The 23,423-nt window shown below is 35.0% G+C and overlaps 1 protein-coding gene across 2 annotated transcripts in view; it reads right to left on the bottom strand.

The window, feature by feature from the left end:
* Positions 1–2,383: 2,383 nt before the first annotated feature.
* LOC126881922 (adenylate cyclase type 2-like) overlaps positions 2,384–23,423 on the bottom strand; it is an 860,562-nt gene continuing 839,522 nt past the window's right edge. For both annotated transcript variants that reach the window (XM_050646657.1, XM_050646658.1), the window contains 2 exons: positions 10,506–10,619; positions 2,384–6,468 (listed from right to left, as the gene is read on the bottom strand). In XM_050646657.1, the coding sequence (XP_050502614.1) occupies positions 6,323–6,468; positions 10,506–10,619 (260 nt within the window). In that variant the 3' untranslated portion in view covers positions 2,384–6,322. The remainder of the gene's footprint in view (positions 6,469–10,505; positions 10,620–23,423) is intronic.

Here is a 23,423-nt window from a genome sequence, read left to right as displayed (position 1 = left end):
AATGATCTGTGCTATCAGAAGCCGCAAAGGTCGGGCTTAAGTTTTTGAAATTTTTGGGAGTTTTGGGGACGAGAACGAAAAACAGACTCTAAATGGGAAGGGCCGTAAAATCCACACCCTTGTACCAAAATGGAGATATGACATATGGATGGACGAGTCTTTTCCTATTCTTTAAGATGGGATGTGGCCCAATTTTCAATGCAGTCAGGTTTAGAAAATCGAAAATTTCGTGTATATATAGTGTCGCTTGTAGGGGTGTTGTGCGCCACTGGTGAGAACTGCCGTTCTCTGTGGATACAATTTTTTTTATTAAAATCCCTTAATAGGGCTACATCACAACAAAATGTTTTTATAAAAAATCATCATCAGTGTTCGATAAACTGGATGCTAACTGAGCCACAAAAGAAAAATATCCAATTAAAAACCATTTACATATAATATAGATGCCTTAAAAGTGCATACTTCAATAAAAAGCCCTGTGATGGTCACATGGCAAACAGGATAATGCCCTAAGGTAATGTATTTAGATTTCCCAATACGTGGGATCCAAATTGAGTTGATTACATTTCAAAGACTTAATGGCAACTGATGTCATTGAAATGTAATCAACTCAATTTGGATCCCACGTGTTGGGAAATCTCAATACATTACCTTAGGGCAGTATGCTGGTTGCCATGTGACCATCACATGGCTTTTTATTGAAGTATGCACTTTTAAGGCATCTGTATTATATGTAAAGGGTTTTTAACCGGATAATTTTCTTTTGTGGCTCAGCTAGCATCCAGTTTATCGAACACTGATGATGATTTTTATAAAAATCGAAAACGTTGTGTTGTGATGTAGCCCTTTTAAGGGATTTTATTTAAAAAATTTTTATACCTTTTACAAAGGATTTCTTTCCAATTTTGTGATTGATGGTATACATCCAACTACAAGAAAAACATTTTCTTTTCCTTGTGGATAAAGAATTAAATTTAGTTCAAGAGTAAAGTACCTTTATATTTCAGAACATCAACAATTGTTATTATAAAAAATTGTTTGGAATTAAAAACTATGTTTAAATATGCAATTACTTCCTTCTAATTAAAAAAAAGAGATTTTTGTGTAAAATGTTTTGAATATTTCAATGGTAAGTCAGTTTTTTTCTAAAATTTATATGTTCGTAGGTATTTAAAAAAACAATTACCTAATTTCGCAGTTCATTTGTTTAATAAAAAGTGAAGCACCCACTTTTGGAGTACAACTTTTTGATATGTTGTTTTTATTAAATATTTCTTAATGAAATTACAAAAAGTTCTATCTTGTTTGATTTTTTTCGTAAGCAAAAACTCAATTGATTCCCCTAAATAATCATTTTTTTGTTACTGATTTTGATTCGACTTTTCTTATACATTAAAACTAAAAGCAATCATTTTTTTGCAATTAAATGTACATATTATTAAATTGAGCTAAATTGACAATTTAAACTAATAAATTCATATGTTTAAAAATCCTAATTTTTGCAGAAAAATTGTAATTTTTATCTTAGCGGATGATCAAGTTAGATAAAAATTGAGCATATAGGAGCTACTTTATATAAAAACACAAAAACACAAACCACCTAGCTTTTTAGTTCCCAATAAAATTCGGAGATATAATAAATAAAAAGGCAGGAAGGTAAATAACTACTGTATATTAGTGGCCAACTTTGGCCATTCAAAAATTGGGTGCAGAATGTTATATTAAAAATGTCTTCACAATGTATAATAAGTTGCCTAGTCATCAGGCCTGTTATTAAGTTTCACCAACCGAAGAGTTTTAGCCATAGATATAATAACCTGTAGATTGGGCTAGCTATGGGCCGCTTTGTGCATCGAGGTGTAACGCCGATATCAAGGACGCCATTGGTCAATATTCATTTTGAGTGGTCTAGCCATCTTTGTCCGTCATATGAGCGGTGTCGCTCAGTAAAAAGAGATAGATAGACCACCGATCGACTGCCGCGCATTACTCTTTTTTGCTCAGTATGCCTTGTCTACCGTTAACATATCTATGGTTTTAGCTCTGTGTTTACCCTTATTTTACACGCTAATGGTTGGAACGTACGATGATATTCCAAGTGGTTCAAGCAATCCCATGGTAACTTTCACATTACACGGCAGTTGGAAGGTTGGCGAAGGTTTCAAAGCTTAGGAATTAATCTTAGTTGGTTGGTCTAGTCTCGTCTCTCATAGGGAGCATCCTTAGATCACAGACCGATATACCATATGTTTTATGGAATATGTTGTGGATTATATTCAGTGCCGCGCCAGCACGTGTTAGCGCCTGTGTGCAAAACATTTATTGGCGTCCAAAAATACGCACTTTTTTTTAAAAATCGTCTCGTTAAATTAAACAGTGTGAATAAAAATCAACAATTATTTATTGTAACAAAACAAAATTAACTAAAAATTCTCATACATGCAACAGGAAAGTAAATAAAAATAAATCTTTGGCGTAACAACATAAAAAATAAAGATACATTTTTATCGAATAAAATAAAAATGTATACCATTTTTACTCAGTTGCAATGCGAAGGCAAAACTATCTTATTTTTCACTTAGTACAGAGGGCGCAACCCAGCACGATAAATCGACGATTTTCGACTCTAATTGGAGTCATCATCAGAGAGTCGTGAGTTTGCTGCTCTCTGCCCCAAGTGACGAAACTCCGAGAGCTTATCCCCGCATTGCAACTGACGTTTATAGAGTAGGTGTCTAGCGACATCTGGCAATGAAATTGAAAACTTTGACTTTCAGTTGCCAAATGTCGCTAGACACCTACTTCATAATCGTCAGTTGCAATGTGGGGATAAGCTCTCGGAGTTTCGTCACTTGGGGCAGAGAGCAGCAAACCTACACCTCTCTGATGATGACTCCAATTAGAGTCGAAAAAAATCGTCGATTTAAAGTGCTGGTTTCCGCTCTCTGTTCTGAGTGAAAAATAAGACAGTTTTGCCTTCGCATTGCAACTGAATAAAAGTGGTATACATTTTTATTTTATTTTATATTAGTTTTACTCCTTTGAGTAACTAGGTCCATTTTCCGTTGGAATTTACCAGCTGAACAGACGGGGTCGTGAATTGTAAGTTTTTGAATTCCCTCTTGTCTTCTTCGCTTCAGCATCCCTCTGGCTTGCAATTTTTAGAAGCCATGGAGGCGTTACCAGAAAAATGGTCCAATAAGTTTTCAATTAAATATCTTTTAGGAATATTTTTAATATTTTCAATATTTCTATTAGGTTGAAAACTTTGATTTCGATTTTTTATTGTTTTTTTTCTGTAAAATTTACTGGTAATTACAATATTATCTTTATTGTGTATCATAAGCGTTTCTTTTCGTATTTCTTTAAGAATATGTACATGGTTTTTGTTTTAAATTTTTCTTAATTTATTTACAACTTTTACACATTTTGCATGATTCCTCGCTTTGCATTATAATCCGTCTCAGAGAAGTCAAAAAACTCTATTTAGTCGAATTTGTTACAATGTTATGGGCTAAAGATCATAGTTTGTTGCAAGAACTCTTAGAGGAGAATAGGTATAACAATACATTTTTTTTTAAATAACATTAAGAACTTACTCAAAATTTGACATAGTGAACATTTCACATTTACTTGAAATTCATTGTGCGCGTTAAGTAAGTCCAAATATTCCAGATTTGTAGATTGCTTGTGATTTTGATAGTTTAAATATAAAGCACCTGTATCAAGTTTTAGAATTGCATCGAAATATTACTAAAAATAAATCAAAATGTTTATTTAAAAGAGAATTTTAGCTATTAAAAATGACACACATGCAAAAATATAGCAAAGCGAAAATAATAGTTTGGTTAATTTAATCACTCTTTAATTTTCATATTTGAATAATATGAAAATTTAAAAAAAAATCCATTTTTCTTCCTGAAATACTTTAAAAACATTTCTACGTCAAGCATTGCAATAACAAAATGAGCCACTTGTCCTATGGAATTAAGACAAAAAATAAATAAAATTCAAAATACGAGATCCAATGCAAAATAGTGATCGAGAGATTTTATACGAAATTATCCAAAAAAATATATTTTTGATGTTAAACTTACGTCGCTAATATTTTTATCAGCCTTCAACTTAAAAGAAAGAGCTTGACATTGGCTTTTAAAATAAATAACTTAAAACGAAGTTGAGTATTGGGACCTTTCTAGATATATAGGGTGTTTTTAAATAAGTATGACAAACTTTAAGGGGTAATTTTATATGAAAAAAATAATGATTGTTTATTTTATAAACATATGTCCGCAAGTGCTTCGTTTCTGAGATAAGGGGTGTTGAAATTTCTCTTACAGACAGAAAATTTATTTATGCCTGGTTGCGCCAACATAACAGTTGCAGAACAACAACATAACAGACGTGACTACTTTGCACTATTAATTTGTATGAAACTGATTCCGACATCTAATTGCAATTTGCTGTCCGGCAGAACGTCAGTTGCTAATTATTATACAAATTAATAGTGCAAAGTAAATACGTATGTCATGGTAACCTGAGCTTAAAGCACGTCTTAAGGTACGATTCCGACATCGACGGCAGACGGCAACTTACAGTTACTTGGCGGTTACAGTTGTTACCATGACATACGTATTTACTGTGTACTATTAATTTGTCTAATTATTAGCAACTGACGTTCTGCCCGACAGTTAGATGTCGGAATCAGTTTCATACAAATTAATAGTGAAAAGTAGTGACGTCTGTCACGGCGACAAGGGCGGAATCATACCTTAAGGCGTGCTTTAAGCTCAGCTTACGAAACATACGCGTTCCACCATTGAGTCTTAGATCAATTTTCAGCTTGTCACAATGGATTGTCACGTGGATTGGATCGATAAGAATCGAAAATTATGGTGCAAAGTAAGTTACATAGAGAAATAAAAACAACTTCTTTTTATTTCTCTATGGTAAGTTAGACTTAAAGCGGCCCTATCTATAAACTGAGCTGGGCTAAGCTGGAGCTTAAGATTTTTTGGTGCAACCAGGCATTACTGCTCTATAACCGGTTGAGATATTCAAATGAAATTTGGAGGGTTTTAAAAAGTGGTTGTGGCGCAATTTTTGACATACAGTTAATAATTACATATAAAAAAAAAATAGTACGCAACTGAGATATTTTAAATTAAAAATAATTTTTGAATTCCTCGTTCAATTTGTGACAAAAAATATATCTTCCCTTTTTTTCATATGAGGCGACGTTTTTATGCAAAAAAATAAAACATCTTAATGCTTACAAAGTATTCGAAGTAAGTTTCCATAATATGCATAGAAACTTTTTTGGTCTAGAGTTTGGTCTAGAGACATATCTACTGAGACATCCTGAGATACGTTGCGTATACCAAAATCGCGCAACATGTCTATTGGTGTAGAGTGTAGACTAAGCTTAAGATGTTTTATTTTGTTGCATAAAAACGACGCCACTCATGAAAAAAAGAAAAGAAAGGTTTTTTTTTTGTCGCAAATTGAACAAGAAATTCGAAAATGTTTTATTTGAAATATCTCAGTGGCGTACTGTTTTTTTTTATTCAGACCATTACCCGTATGCGCGCCAATCATAAATATAAAATTATTAATTGTATGTCAAAAATGCGCAACAACCACTTCTTAAAACCCAATAAATTTCATTTGCTTATCTCAACCGGTTTTAAAGCAATAAATAAATTTTCGGTTGTTGTTCTGAAGCTATTTTCTTGTGGCATGTTTGTAATTATTTAACTATTAACTATTTTTAATGGGAAATAAGCCACAATTTTACTAAAAAAAATGATTTTATTAACGTTTCGACGTCCAAATCGGATGTCGTCAAATTACAAAAAATATTAATTAATTAAACAAAAATGTTGTTGCTTAGTAAAAAATTCTTCTAATAATTTATTTAATCTGACTCATTTATATCGGCAATTCAGACATATATTATACATTTTAAAGTAGAAGACTTTAAAATGATATTGCCAATATTTATGAGTTGCGTTCCTGGGACAATAATATAGTTTTTTAAATTTTCGGTTTGTAAGAGAAATTTCAACCCCCCGTATCTCGGAAACGAAGCATTTGCGGATATACCTTTATTCAACAATAATATGTCATTCTTTTTTCATGTAGAATTACCCCTTAGAGTTTATCATACTTAGGTATTTAAAAACACCCTGTATAAATAGTTTTTTAACCAAATGAGAAATATAATTACAATTATTGAGATTTGAATAAGTGGTACTTTATGAGTGCTACAACAGTTGTTAGCTTATTCAATTACTCTAAACTACATTATCACATATTAGATTCAATGATTCTTATCATCGAAAGGGGTTTTCACGAAGTAGGTCGTCAAAGTACCTTTTCCTTTGACATATGTCGGCCCTCGACACTCACATTGGTAACCGGCATTCATTAGAACTTCTGCAGTGACGTCTGTAGTCTGGATCTTGCCTGAAACATAATATTGGATTACTACATAACAAAAAATTTGCATACACAATAGTTGGATTCATATACTACAGTAATGTCAGAGACGTAAATACCACTGAACCTCTAAAAATCATATTAATGTAGGAAACAGAGGTTGAACTTCGCAAACTCGACATAAGTCCGGTTTTATTTTTTTTTCTAGCATATCAAGGAGTGATGATTATAAGACTAATTTTATCTTAAAAGATTTCCCAGAACACCCAACAACATTTCGTCCCAGAACACACATTTTCATCCCTTTAAAGGGGGTAGTTTGTGGTTTTTGCGAAACGTAGCCCCTCCTGTACGTTTTTGCAAAACATTCCTTAATAGAAATATGAAGAGTATATTTCCTATAATTTATTCCGCGACAGCATATATGTCTATCACCCACCGTTTAGCGTGAGTGGCTCCCCAAAGTTGACAAATTTTTAAAAAAGATGTTAAAAAAATATTTGTCCCTAACTGTAATGGGAATCCCTGCGGCAATTAATCACAAATAAGTGGCTGATTTTTTGGTAAAGGTTTCATTTTGATAAAGGTGTCATTTAAGGGCAATTGTCCATTTTTTAATTACAGGGTGTTACATTAAAAAAAACCCTTTTATACCATCTGAAACGCTTATGCTAGCGTAAAAAAACTTTCAGCGATTACCCATGTACTGGTGTTATTTACAAATTTGTATAATGCACTTCCATTTTTTCCCCGGAACCACCCCAAAAAAAAAGGAGAATTAATAAAGAAAGTGGTTTTGTTGGAATCCCACACACCATGCCCTTTATTAAAATGCTTCATATATTATTTTGTGCACGTTCTTATTACCCATGCATGGACAACAAAAGCGATTTCCTGGTGCAACCGCTGTGGCAAAAAAAAAAATAAAACAGGGATTTGAAAAAAAAATTTTTTTTTCGCTTTTTGACATTATTATATTTGAAATACGCCTAAAAACGCTAAATTTAAATTTTCACGGGAAATGCTTCCACTAAGAATGGATTATGTAAAATTTGTAAGTAGTTCAAGTTATCATCATCATCATAACTGGCTCGACAACCCTTTCTGGGTCTTGGCCTGTCCCAGGATTCTTCTCCATTCTGATCTGTTTCGTGCTTTTTTTCTCCAGTTTTTTATTTTTCAGGTTATTATATCATTTTCTATTTGTTCTAAATATCTCAGCTTCGGTATTCTTCTTGTTCTTTTTCATACTGGCATCTGTTTGAATATTTTGTTTGGTATCTCGCCTTCTTCCATTCTTTCTACATGTCCCATCCAACGTAGCCGTCCTATTTTAATGAATGTTATGATATCCGGATCCTGGTATATTTTGTATAGTTCAAAGTTGTACCTTCTTCGCCAAATTCCGTTTTCTTTTGTGCCCTTATATATGTGTCGCAAGATTTTTCTTTCAAAGGTGGCCAGCAATTTTTCCTCCCTTTTACTGAGTGTCCAGGTTTCTGAGCCGTATGTGAGTACCGGTCTTATTAAGGTTTTGTATATTTGGCATTTTGTTTTTCTTGCGACGTTATCAGAATCTGATCTTAGTTGCCGGATTAAGCCATGGTAACTTTTATTGGCGATAAATATTCGCCTCTTCACTTCCTCCGCAACGTTATTATCAGACGTGACTAGGGATCCCAAGTATGTAAAGTTTTTTACCCCCTCAATGTTGTATTCTCCTATTGTTACATTTTGTGGCTGCCTTATTTCTACGTTTTTACTTACCTGCATATATTTTGTTTTGTTCTGATTGATTTTAAGGCCACTATTTTGTGCAGCTCGTTCTATTTGATTGATTTGAGTATTGACAGTTGTGTCCCTCATTATTTTCTCGAGTACGATGTTGAACAAGATGCATGATAGAGCGTCTCCCTGGCGTAGTCCCTTTTTCACATCTATTGTTTCCGTTAGTTCGTTTTGTATCCGGATTTTACTTTCTACTTTTAGAGATTCTTTTATCAGTTCTATTAGTTGTGTTGGTATATTAAATTCTTTCATTGCTTTTATTAAGAATTCTCGGTTTATATTGTCATATGCGCTTTCGAAGTCTATGAAGAGATGATGTGTGTCGATGTTATATTCACTTGTTTTTTCGAGGATCTGTCGCAGAACAAATATCTGGTCTATTGTTGACTTCTGTCTAGAGAAGCCACTTTAGTATTTGCCAACTATTTTTTCAGCGTGTGGTCTAAGTTTTTCATAAATGACGTTGGGCATTCTTTTGTATGCTGCATTCAGCAGTGTGATTCCGCGGTAGTTTCCACATTCTAACTGATATCCTTTTTTATGTAATGGTACAAGTTCAAGTTATATAATTTCTAAAAACGTACATGTGAAATCGAAAAGAAGTAGTTTTAAACGTTTTAGATTATTTGTAATTTGTTTGTAGATTGTGAAAGTTTAAATTCGGCGTTTTTAGGCATATTTCAAATATCGCGTAGATATTTGTTGCCAAAACTCAATCGAAATTTCATGTTATAAGTTTTGAATATTAAGCTGTCTCAATGCAAATTCTACCTATAGTGATTGATATAGTCATTGATCTCATGAGAATAATAATTATTTATTTAACGGCTTTATAGAAATGGTCTTGATTTGCGGCAAAATGCAAAAATTGCATACGAAAGCTGCAATCTTTACCTTTAAAACGCATTTTTATTTCTGTCAATAGGACACTCTGATCAAAAAACACTTTTTTAACGTCGAATTTTTCAATCAAAATTTTTACCGTCGAGTTGATACAAATTTTAATTAAATTGATTTCATGCGCGTAACGTATATTCAAAATCGTCCGTCGCTTTAAGTGTTATTTGTGAGAGATCGGTTCATTCTACACACAAAAAGTGCCAAATTTTTGTTCAAAATTATCATTTTTTGAATTCATCTATATCTCAATCTACATTTTTTGTTTGAAATATTTTTTTCCACGGTGTACTACAGATTCATGCTAAGTGAAGAGTCAAACTTAGAGAAGGGGTGAGAAGTGTCAAACTTTTTTGCATCTTTTTAGGGTGCCACCATTGACATTCTCAGCAAAATCCAGTTTGTGGCTATGATTTTTAGAGGTCAAATTTCTGACGACTGTATTGTGGCGGATATTACAAGCGTATTAAATTTACAATCAAAGATGCAGTAGAAATAAACAAACCAAGACACGTTAAATGCTACTAGGAGTACTCCCAAATCATAATTTACGATGTATATACATTGTAAATACGAAATCATGATTTCCAAAGTTTATACATTGCAAATTATGATTCGGGAGTGCTCCTAGTAGCATTTAATGTGTCTTGGTTTGTTTATTTCTACTGCATCTTGATTGTAAATTTAGATTAGTGTTATTATATAGAAATAGTCTTATTTCACTCAGAATTTGTGATATGCAAGCCTTTGAAAATAACCAAACCCCCTATCTATGGCCAGAGCGGAGTGGCTTGTAGTCTCCGGTCGTTTGTCGGTAAATGAGCACAGTTCAAAGAAAGTCAGAAGCTGATACAGACTAGGAGGATCTAACGACGTTGTATTGTAATTGTTATTATTGTATGAATTAACCAACTTACTAAATTTTTTACCGCCAACTCTAGTGATGTACCCGGTGGACCAATTTTATCAAAATGTAAGAATTATTAATTTTGCAGTAACCTGGTGTGCCAAGCGTGACTCTTTTCTTTTCACTATTATATATTTTCTATTTCTTTTTACCGACGTTTAACTCGTGAAGCGTGCGTTTAGATATCATCAGGTTTAGATTATTTGAGTTTATAGGTTTAGGTAATTTAGGTTTGTTTATATCAAACACGTCCAAAGAATTATTACTATAAAAACACCTATTGCAAAAACTCACTACGTATAAACTTCAAATAAAGAAGAAATATATTTTTTTTTAACATAGAATGGATTATACTACACTTCTGTGTATCAATGCAATGAAGTGTAATTATAATTCATATAACATTTTATTTTTTAAATAAAGGTAGGTATGTATGACGCTTTTATATTTAAATAAAACAAACTAGCTTTACCTAAAAGACCACATGAGTCCATTCTGGAAGCTACATTTACGGTGTTTCCCCAGATATCGTATTGTGGTTTTTGAGCACCAACGACTCCTGCTATTACAGGTCCGTGATTTAGACCTAAAACAAAACAGAAATTTGATTAAAAAGTGTATAATAGTAAAGATCCAACGGTAGCGTAGAATGCTCTAATAATAACAAACCTTAAAGAAAGAATAAGACTAGATCTTTCAATAATTAAAAGTACTTCAAAGCAAAAACCCTTCGATCAATGCGTACCTACTGCCTGTTCTGACATTAGCCCAGTCGGGATAGCATTTGACCTTGCATTACGAGCTGCCCCAAATTTTATTTTTCTAATCTTTAGGGAGGGTCAATATTAGTATAAATTTAAAATCTCGACTGAATTCCACCGTTGCGTTAGCCGCCATATTGATTTTAAACGAGAACCGTTTTTGCTCAATACCTCCGCCATTTTCAAGTTTTAGACAAAAAGTGTAGAAACTGAAATTGTTGAAAATGCGATTTTCTATAATTTCGTTTAATAATTTTGTTCGTGTTGTCGATATTTTCCGAGTTATGGGGGGAAATAGTGACAGTTGGAGCATTATTGAATTATTGAATTATTTCTTTTATTATTAGTTTTACAACAAATATGTACCTATACGAAAATGAAGAGAATTAAATTTTGTACAATTATGATGTTCATTTTTTTGATAAAATCAATACTTAAGGTAGTACGTGTGCGGTAAAGGTGCGAGCGTAAGACCTGATTGATTTTATATCAATTGTTTTTGTTCAATATCTCCCCCATTTTCAACTGTTCGACAAAAAGTGTAAGAACTGAAATTGTTGCAATTACGATTTACTACAATTTTTCGAGAGAACCAGTGGCGGGTCTACAAGGGGGGAATGGGAAAATTCCCCCAACAGGGTACACAATTAAAAAAAAATAAATGTTATTATTAACCTGTGGGAGTTTTATGTCAGTTCTTCTATCAGGCGCGGCCCCCTGCGAATGGGGGATGCTTCCATTTTCAACTGTTCGACAAAAAGTGTAAGAACTGAAATTGTTGCAATTACGATTTACTACAATTTTTCGAGAGAACCAGTGGCGGGTCTACAAGGGGGGGATGGGAAAATTCCCTCAACAGAGTCCAAAATTAAAAAAAAATAAATGTTATTATTATTATTATTATTTCCCAGATTTAGCCATACGGCTCACACTCCCTCTAAGGGGAAAATTGACTCATCCCAGATACCTACGGTATCAAAAGGATTGAGCTCTGGTGGGACTCTTTCCGTGTTATCGAGCCCTAGGTGACTTGGAATGCAGGTGTATCTCCCAAAAATTTTCGTACACTTCTGGCCGTCGCAAGTAGTACAGCTTTCTGCATGGTCTTATAAAGATATTCATTGAGACCCAGCTTTTTTATGCTTTCGAGGAGGGTCTTCGGAATAACTCCAGTAGTAGACATAACAATCATAGACAATACTTTGCATTGTCCATTGTCTCCGTATTTGAATTTCCAGATCTCTATACTTGGCGATCTTTTCAGTAAATTTACTACGTAGATTATTGTTGTTAGGTATCGCCACATCAATTAGTGTTGTTTGTCTTGTTAATTTATTAACTAGTACGAGATCTGGTCTATTATGTGCCACTGTTTGGTCTGTGAGCACAGTGCGGTCCCAGTATAGCTTGTAGTTGCCATCCTCAAGCATACTCTCAGGAACGTATTGATAATATGGGAGATGGTCCGTTTGGAGAAGTCCCAGCTTGTTAGCTATCTCTTGATGAAGGATTTTTCCCACTGCGTCATGCCGTTCCTTGTATTCAGTTGCAGCAAATGCCTGGCAGCCCCCTGTAATATGTAAAGACTGGATTATATGCAAAATGCATATGCATATATATGCTGCATATTTCTCATGTTTTTCATAAATGCATATGCCTTGCATATTTGGAGATTTAAGAGCATATAAATGCATATTTTGATGGGAATTTACTCTACCCCATTTAAAAATAAGGTATATATTAGTAACATCAACATCCATTAAAATAAAATGTGAAAGTAAATATTTTGCTGTTAAGCTCCTTTGTTGTTGTACCCATAAACATAATGGGCGTTATTTATAGCTGCAGGTATCATTATCCGGATATTTAAGATTTATAGACTTCTCAGAATTTACAAATTACCTAAGTAAATACCGATTATATTTTGAATAACATTACAAATATTACCTGTACTTTCTGCTGGTGTCGGCCAACTATGAATTATTCTGGGAAAACCAACCAAAACGAAATTTTAAGCATTTTAAGGGTAGGATAGATTATTTTATTTTATGAATGGTTAGTCTTAAATCAATCGCCGATTATTCAACTTTTGTGATTGCAAGTTATTGACTATACTGTGTAAAAAAATCATTTTATTATTATTGTGAAAATGCCTAAAGTAGCAAGGGAAAAATCAAGTCTTCTCAGAAGTTGGATTGGAAGTAACAATCATCTAAAAGTTATCGACAGTGAAAGTATGTTTTGCACCATTTGTGATAAAAAGGTAAGTTCTCCACTTCAATAGATTTTTAAACTTATCAAACTTCTTTGCACATCTATGTGTCTGTCTATTCTAAAATGACAAACCGTCCCATTTCTTCAAAAACTGTTTTTTAAAGTTCGCAACGGTTTGGCTTATACAGAGCGAGGTGTTGAGAGTGGCCCACCCTGTATACTACGGTACACTGACTGTACTTTATTGTTTGACGATTTCAATTTCACTTTGAGAAATAAAAAAAAATTGGGGGAGGTTTAAAAAGTTTGATCATTTTAATGTAGGTATCTATTTACGAAAACATCTAAAACATCATTATCATTATATTCCAGATTCCATGTCAAAAGAAATTCCAAGTAGTTCAACACATAAAAACTTCACTTCACCAAACTAAGCTATCAAAAAATGATAATAAACCTCGCCAGCAGATTCTACAGAACAGTTTGCAGATTCAGAATACGTCAGTTGGGCAAGAAACCTTTGCAAAGGATTTATGCCATTTTTTTTTGAACTGCAATATCCCTCTGCACAAGTTAGAACATAAATCGTGTCAAAACTTTTTAAAAACTTATTGCAAGATTAAAGATAAACCAGCTCAAATACCAAGTTCTTCAACTCTTCGGAAAAAATATGTCAGTGCATGTTACAAAGATGTGATGACGAGTATTAAAAATCAGTTAAAAGCCGAATATCTTTGGATTTCCGTCGACGAAACAACGGATACAAAGGGTCGACAAATTGCGAATCTAATTGTTGGAGTTCTTAACGACTCTGGCGATTTTAAAAACTCATACTTAATTAGTGTAAAATGTTTGGAAAAAACAAACTATGCTACAATAGCTAGATTTGTTAACGAATCCCTAACAATTTTTTTTTTACCTGATCAAGTACCATTTGAAAAAATATTATTAATGCTTAGTGATGCCGCCTCATATATGATGAAAGCTGCATCCAATCTTAAAATCTTTTTCCCTAATTTAATTCACTGTACATGTTTGGCGCACGGCCTAAACAGAGTTGCAGAGAAAGTTAGAATTGAATTTCCCAATGTAAACACCTTAATAAATAATGTAAAAAAAGTATTTCTGAAAGCACCACTACGTGTACAGGTATATAGGGAGATGCTTCCCGATATTCCTTTACCACCAGAACCAGTATTAACCAGATGGGGAACTTGGCTTAACCTTCGGAGTACGGAGATTATTTGACTTACTTAGATTACGAAGATGGGTCAAGCGTGACCCATTCTCATTTTATTTATAAGGATGTTTTAAATAGTCAGTATTATTAAACAATATCTTTAATTCAACAAAAAACAAAGAAAATCCTAAATTATTGTATTTAAATTTTTTAAGATGGTTACTCATGGGCATATACTAGTTCGCTCCGGCGCACAGTGGGGCAAGAGACAACATAAGTTGGCATTAAATCATTGTCGATATATTATGGCCAATTTTTTTTTCAAATATTATAAGTTGTGTGTACATAAACAAAAACGATGTTTTTTCAATGTTTTCTTCTTCTCAATGTGCCTATCCGTGACGAATGTTGGCGATCATCATGGCAATCTTTATTTTATCTGCAGCAGTGCGGAAAAGCTGCACAGATGTTGTGTTAAAGTAGGTTCTGAAGTTCTTTAACCAGGATGTTCTTCTTCTTCCTGGGTCTCACTTTACAAATATTTTTCCTTGAAGGATGGCTTGTTCAAAAAATGTTTTGCTCAAAATTTTCAAAGCTGCATGTCCGTAGTTACTACCGATATTGATTTAAATGATATTTGAAGTTTAGTAATTTTAATTTAAAATAAATTTACAGTCTAATTTACTTGTTTTTATGTAGATTTATTATCTAATATTATTTATATCTCAAAACAATTGTGTTAACATCATTTTTGAAAAATTGGTTAACCAAATTGTTCTTTAAAACCATTTACCGCATATTTATAAGAATGACATAAAATGTTGTAGGTAAAATATTGAAAAACTTAAACTACAGATCATCATCAAAATCATCAGATGTGACGTCAACATCTTGCACATTCGGAGATTTGAACATAATATATTATGCACTAATATGCAGTGCTTCCACTGGCAGGTGTTCTAATTTCTTTCTTTTTATGTTTCTTTTGCTTGTGATCAGTGGATCACTACTAATCAACAAAAAGTGGAATACATCTTAATTTGTTTTGGATCTACTACACTTTCTTGAATTATTATCCTTGAATTATGCAAATAACGAAAAATTAGAATAGAGTGTTATTCAATTTAATTAGGTGAACATAACCTCACAAAAAATAAAATTATGACAAAAGAAGCAAATATGAGCAAAAAGTTAAAATGACTTTTTAAAGAATAATACTTTCAAAATAAAACAAAATTAAAGTTGGATCAGTCTGGGAACACTAACAAATCACTTGCTCTTTTTGAAAATGCGTATTTTGATATTTTTTACAGGTAATTTTAAACAACATATTATAAGAGACTATATTTACTTAATTATTATATCACATCTGTAATAATATTGTTACTTTCCTGAAGATCAAATATCCGTAGCCAATTTTACTAGTAAATTAACTTTTGACTTGAAATAAGTGGATCAAACGTAAGTCGAATCACGTTATCGCGGCCTATGCATTGTTAACACGGGACCATGTGCCCTTTGCGACGCGTCGCAACTGGTGGAGGGGGATTTAATGGGAAAAAATTATGCCAAATCATAAGCAGGATTGTGTACTATCTAATTAAAATGAATGCCACAGAAAATACTGCATTTAGTATTTTCATTTTATGCCAACTTTTTAGCTCTCCTGCCCCACTGTGCGGCGGCCAGATTTTAGTACCTTACAGAAAACGGGCATAGGTAAATTTGCTCCGGCCATATATTTTAATACAGTGGAACCTCGATAAGTCGGATTAATCGAGACAACGGCCGATCCGAGTTATCGAAAATCCGAGTTAACCGGAGAATATAGTAAAAATTAATAAAACACAATATACTTACAGATAAACTCCATTATAATTGCAAAAACATGAAGTACATAAAATATGCACAATATGTACATCTAAATTAAGTACAGTTGTATACAGTATTGTTTATTTCTTGGTAAAAAACTTGGTCAAAGTGAAAAAATGTTTGTTTTGTCTGATGAAAATCGGTTCGGGTTAGCCGGACTTCCGGTTATCGGAGGCCGACTTATCGGGGTTCCACTGTACGTATACCCGTAAACAGAGACGGCTGCGATTTACGTGTACCTACAAACATATTGAAAATATTCTTCGAAATCCGAAGACCGGGTCAGGACTGACCCGGCATCATAGATGTTACGTAGAGGAAAAACTGTAATTTGCATGTTCACGAATTATATACGAAAAAATAGATTGAAACAAACAAGGAGAACTTACGATCAATCGGATTTGTAAAAACATTATTTCATAAAATATTAAGAAATAACTGAATTTCGGGTCACGCTTGACCCAGTCTTCGTACTCCGAAGGTTAAAAGTGCTATATTTTTATCTGAACACTACGACGACATCAAAAGCGTTATTTCAAGTTTTGATCCGACTTGTACCGCTATTGATAACTGTCAAAATATTTTTAAAGAAAAGTCTATTAAAAATCAATTGTTGTATATAAAATCGAATTTCGATATCATTGAAAGTTCAATTACAAAATTAGAGGCTCAAAATTTATGTCTTCACAATAGTATGTCTATTGTTGATTCGGTTAAACAGAAAATAACAAATCTGAATGGGGAAATTGGAGTAAAAATTAAAGATAAACTTGATGACGTTTTAAACAAAAATGAGGGTTTCACTTTATTGCGTTCAATAAATAATATAATCAATTTTGGAAACTTCGATGAAAATATTAATATGGATCCGTCTCTAATAGCAAAGTTTAAATATGCCCCAATTACATCTTGTGACGTTGAGAGATCTTTTTCTGCCTATAAACAAATATTAACAGATAGAAGACATAATATTAGTTTAGAAAATATGAATCAATATATGATTATTTATTGTAACAATAAAAATATGTAAATTTGTTTTATTGTACTCTTTTTATAATATTAGTTTAGAAAATATGAATCAATATTGTAACAATAAAAATATGTACATTTATTTTATTGTACTCTTATTTATCTTGTGGTCAAAATAAAATATTTTGCCGTTTTATTTGTCACAAAACCTGAAGTTAAAAAAATATATTAAGAAATAATAATACAATTTGGTTTAAATTCAAACCTATTTATTTATTTTTATTATTTTTTATTTATTTATGTATTTAACGTAAACCATAAAATTATTCATATAAAAATAAGTGCATATATAAATGCATATTTGCATGTTAATTGTGCATATTCAACTTGTTTTAAAATGCATATTGCATGCATATTTTAGACATTTTTTAGTGCATATTTTCCAGTCTCTAGTAATATGTTAGATGGTTTCTTGGGCTTGACATCCATATCGGCATCTGTCGTTTTGAACCTGAGGGTCTTGGATGATATATTTCAGGTAATTTCTGGTTGGTATAACCTGATCCTGAATGGCCAGTAATGAACCCTCCGTTTCAGGGAACATCTTTCCTGATGTCAACCAATAGTTCGACGCTGTATTGTCGACATAGTCTTGGCTGACCTCATTGGGATGTCGCCCGTGCAGAGGCTTACCCATCCAGGTGCGCAGTTTTTCGTCCTTAGTAAGGTGGTTTATGCGCATTTCTGATTCCCTCAGTTTGATCGGTTTTGTGTCATCTACTGCGCAAATTGCGCGGTGTAGAGTAGATGTCTCAGCCTGCATCTGAAAATAAGTTCTTAAATTAGCAATTTGTTTATCTAATTGCTCACCTATATCCATAAGTCCTCTTCCTCCTAAATACCGAGGTAATGTTGTTCGTTCTACTGCACTTTTAGGGTGGTGTCTTTGTGCCTTTGTGAGGTGTGTTCGTACTTTTCGCTGAAGATTTTCTATATCCGTTTTTGTCCACTTAACAATACCAAATGAATAGCTAAGCGCGGAACAAGCGTAGGTGTTTAGTGCCTTAAACAAATTTTTACTGTTAAGCTGTGAACGAGTCAGCTGTTTTACCCTTCTTATAAACTCAGTAGTTATCTCAGTTTTCATTTGCTTATGGTCAATTTTCCGCGCCTGCTTTACTCCAAGATATTTGTACATATCGTTGTCGCCCATGGCCTCGATGTTCTGGCCATTTTGCATATCGAATCCACCGGGCTGTACCTTTCCTCTGACTATATTCAAGACACGGCACTTGTCTAGACCGAATTGCATACTAATATCATTAGAGAATGTTTCTACAGTTTTTAGCATCTCTTCTAGGTGTTCTCGAGTGGAAGCCATTAATTTCAAATCATCCATACACAACAGATGATTGAGCTTCGCTACCACAGTATTATTGCTTTTAATGCTAAAACCTGAGTCAGTGGAGTTTAATAGCTGGGAAAGGGGGTTCAAAGCTAAACAGAATCACAATGGACTCAACGAGTCTCCTTGAAATAGGCCCCGGTTGATTGCGATATTTTCGGTTTCGATATTGTTTTCACCTCCAAATACCTGGTGAAAACAATAAACATTTACCAGGTATTTGGAGGTGAATTTTAGTCTTCCAATCTCTCATTATATGCCTTAAAAAGGTCACTATGTTATCATCGACTTTGTATATTTTCAATATATCTATTAGCCATTCATGCGGTACTGAATCAAAGGCCTTTTTATAGTCAATAAAAGCAGTAAAAAGGTTCCTTTTTTTAGTGAATGCCTGGTTAGAAATGACTGAGTCGATGATAAGCTGTTCTTTGCAACCCATGGAACCCTTAGCGCATCCTTTCTGTTGAGGCTCTATGATATTGTTTAGATCACAGTGTTGGTAGATACGCCGGGTTACACAGGATGTGACCAATTTATACAAAGTTGGAAGACAAGTAATTGGGCGGTACTTGGATGGATCTTGGGTGTTATTTTGATCCTTGGGTATTAAATAAGTAGTTCCCTGAGTGAGAAATGATGGTAATTCCTGCGGATTAGAAATAACATGATTAATTAATGTTGATAAGCACTCATGGATACTCCAAAACTTTTTAAGCCAGAAGTTCTGAACTCCGTCTGGTCCAGGAGATTTCCAGTTATGAAGCTTTTTGATGACATTTGAGACTTCTTCAGTCGTGAATGGTTCGTAGTTAGCAGTAACGTGGTGGTGACAGTTGTGCGTCGTATCTTCTATCCAGCCAGCATTGTTGTTAAAAGCAGCTGGTGTGGAAAGTTGATTTCCCCAAAACTCATGAATTTCTTCTTGGCTTGGGTTAGACTTGTCGACACTTTCTACGGTGAAATTGAGTTTTCGGTAGAACGCCTTCTCAGAGTTCTCAAAAAGTGCATTGTCACATTTTCGGTGGTTACTAACTTTATACCTTCTTAATCGTCCTGAATAGACGGAGAGTTTTTGTTTTAATGTATCCAGACACTGTTGGGCTGTGTTATTTTCTGGATCGTATCTCGAGTGTCTTGCAGTGCTCCGCATTATTTCTTCAGCTCTCTTAATGACTTTTCTACTTGTTACACCTCTTACATATTCTGTGACTTGACCAATATCCCTACGCAGTAATTCAATTTTTCCGAGAAGTCTTTTTTCCCAGGGTGCAATTCTATTAAAAGTCCTTCCGTTATTAGTACCCCGTCGTGTTCTGCTCTTAACGCCCATTACATTGGCAATTGCTGTTGCTGCACAGTAGATTAGCATATGCAGATATTCCAATGTGTGGGCTTCTACAACATAATTGGGTAGGACTTCAGTGTTCACAATTTCTAACAGGGCACCTAGTTTCTTACAAGAGTTTATTCGTGGTAGCGGTGGTCTGCTAAGTGGATTTGTTCCATTAAACTCTTGTACGGCACGAGCCATTTCGTTTTCTAGACTATCGCGCAACTCGTTGTTTTCCTGCTGTGTATTGTCAGGTTGAGTTTCTGGTATGGGAATCTCAGGAATCTGCTCATCAAGGATTTCATTAGGGACTTGATCTAAAACTAGCTCTTGGTTATTAATCTCCCGTTCGACTTCGCTTTTGATCGTATTGCGTCTAGTCTCTGGGATAAGGTTGTTTCTTATGATTACCCGGTATTGATCTGATACTCTTTGCTCCGATACTTGAATATCTGGGTACTCCCTGCAAAATTCGGCATACAGCTGTTGTCTGTAGCCGATCGTTTCTTGACCGAGGTTGGTCACCTTATAATAGAAGCGCAAAATGCTTTCGTTGATGGACACAGTCCATTTCATGCGCTGCGTCGGTCGTCCCGCTTGAGTGACCGCCGGCTGATGTTCCAGCGCAGCACCTTCAGCGAGTGGAGCTCTTGCTGTTGTTTGGCTCGCTTGTGGTTGTTGTTCTTGTTGTTGGGCTGTAGCTGTTTGTGTGACAGGGGCCCGCCTCCTCAACACCCTGCCACGGACGTCCCGCATGCTGTCACGTCCAGCGCCGGCTCCAGACGTGCCCTGGCGATCCCCAGGCAGCGATCCTAAACATAAACCATAATTCTCCATATCAATGGGTGTGCATTTTACACCTACTGCCAGGTGTCAGTTTTTGTTCCACGGCAAGTATTCCTGCTACTCTCTGGGTACTGGCGCTACGAATACCCAGAAAGTATCCCCCATTCGCAGGGGGCCGCGCCTGATAGAAGAACTGACAAAAAACTCCCACAGGTTATTATTATTATCCAGATTTAGCCATACGGCTCACACTCCCTCTGAGGGGAAAATTGACTCATCCCAGATACCTACGGTATCAAAAGGATTGAGCTCTGGTGGGACTCTTTCCGTGTTATCGAGCCCTAGGTGACTTGGAATGCAGGTGTATCTCCCAAAAATTTTCTTACACTTCTGGCCGTCGCAAGTAGTACAGCTTTCTGCATGGTCTTATAAATATGTTCATTGAGACCCAGCTTTTTTATGCTTTCGAGGAGGGTCTTCGGAATGACTCTAGTAGTAGACATAACAATAGGTATCGTCTGCGTACTTTGCATTCTCCATTGTCTCCGTATTTGAATTTCCAGATCTCTATACTTGGCGATCTTTTCAGTAAATTTACTACGTAAATTATTGTTGTTGGGTATCGCCACATCAATTAGTGTTGTTTGTCTTGTTAATTTATTAACTAGTACGAGATCTGGTCTATTATGTGCCACTGTTTGGTCTGTGAGCACACTGCGGTCCCAGTATAGCTTGTAGTTGCCATCCTCAAGCATACTCTCAGGAACGTATTGATAATATGGGAGATGGTCCGTTTGGAGAAGTCCCAGCTTGCTAGCTATCTCTTGATGAAGGATTTTTCCCACTGCGTCATGCCGTTCCTTGTATTCAGTTGCAGCAAATGCCTGGCAGCCCCCTGTAATATGTTGGATGGTTTCTTGGGCTTGACATCCATATCGGCATCTGTCGTTTTGAACCTGAGGGTCTTTGACGATATATTTCAGGTAATTTCTGGTTGGTATAACCTGATCCTGAATGGCCAGTAATGAACCCTCCGTTTCAGGGAACATCTTTCCTGATGTCAACCAATAGTTCGACGCTATATTGTCGACATAGTCTTGGCTAACTTCATTGGGATGTCGCCCGTGCAGAGGTTTACCCATCCAGGTGCGCAGTTTTTCGTCCTTAGTAAGGTGGTTTATGCGCATTTCTGGTTCCCTCAATTTGACCGGTGTTGTGTCATCTACTGCGCAAATTGCGCGGTGTAGAGTAGATGTCTCAGCCTGCATCTGAAAATAAGTTCTTAAATTAGCAATCTGTTTATCTAATTGCTCACCTATATCCATAAGTCCTCTTCCTCCTAAATACCGGGGTAATGTCGTTCGTTCTACTGCTCTTTTAGGGTGGTGCTTTTGAGCCTTTGGGAGGTGTGTTCGTACTTTTCGCTGAAGATTTTCTATATCCGTTTTTGTCCACTTAACAATACCAAATGAATAGCTAAGCGCGGAACAAGCGTAGGTGTTCAGTGCCTTAAACAAATTTTTACTATTAAGCTGTGAACGAAGTAGCTGTTTTACCCTTCTTATAAACTCAGTAGTTATCTCAGTTTTCATTTGCTTATGGTCAATTTTCCGCGCCTGCTTTACTCCAAGATATTTGTACATATCGTTATCGCCCATGGCCTCGATGTTCTGGCCATTTTGCATATCGAATCCACCGGGCTGTACCTTTCCTCTGACTATATTCAAAACACGGCACTTGTCTAGACCGAACTGCATACTAATATCATTAGAGAATGTTTCTACAGTTTTTAGCATCTCTTCTAGGTGTTCTCGAGTGGAAGCCATTAATTTCAAATCATCCATATACAACAGATGATTGAGCTTCGCCACTACAGTATTATTGCTTTTAATGCTAAAACCTGAGTCAGTGGAGTTTAATAGCTGGGAAAGGGGGTTCAAAGCTAAACAGAACCACAGTGGACTCAACGAGTCTCCTTGAAACAGGCCCCGGTTGATTGCGATATTTTCGGTTTCAATATTTTTTTCACCAGGTATTTGGAGGTGAATTTTAGTCTTCCAATCTCTCATTATATGCCTTAAAAAGGTCACTATGTTATCATCGACTTTGTATATTTTCAAAATATCTATTAGCCTTTCATGCAGTACTGAATCAAAGGCCTTTTTATAGTCAATAAAAGCAGTAAAAAGGTTCCTTTTTTTAGTGAATGCCTGGTTAGAAATGACTGAATCGATGATAAGCTGTTCTTTGCAACCCATGGAATCCTTAGCGCATCCTTTCTGTTGAGGCTCTATGATATCGTTTAGAGCACAGTGTTGGTAGATACGCCGGGTTACACAGGATGTGACCAATTTATACAAAGTTGGAAGACAAGTAATTGGGCGGTACTTGGATCGATCTTGGGTGTTATTTTGATCCTTGGGTATTAAATAAGTAGTTCCCTGAGTTAGAAATGATGGTAATTCCTGCGGATTAGAAATAACATGATTAATTAACGTTGAGAAGCACTCATGAGTACTCCAAAACTTTTTAAGCCAGAAGTTCTGAACTCCGTCTGGTCCAGGAGATTTCCAGTTATGAAGCTCTTTGATGACATTTGAGACTTCTTCAGTCGTGAATGGTTCGTAGTTAGCAGTGACGTAGTGGTGACAGTTGTGCGTCGTATCTTCTATCCAGCCAGCATTGTTGTTAAAAGCAGCTGGCGTGGAAAGTTGATTTCCCCAAAACTCATGAATTTCTTCTTGGCTTGGGTAAGACTTGTCGACACTTTCTACGGTGGAATTGAGTTTTCGGTAAAACGCCTTCTCAGAGTTCTCAAAAAGTGCATTGTCACATTTTCGGTTGTTACTAACTTTATACCTTCTTAATCG

This window comes from Diabrotica virgifera, chromosome 3 (assembly GCF_917563875.1).
Source record: "Diabrotica virgifera virgifera chromosome 3, PGI_DIABVI_V3a".
NCBI classification, from domain to species: Eukaryota; Metazoa; Arthropoda; class Insecta; order Coleoptera; family Chrysomelidae; genus Diabrotica; species Diabrotica virgifera.
The sequence above is the reverse complement of the archived record's forward strand: the minus strand, read 5'-3'. Positions and strand labels throughout refer to the sequence as shown.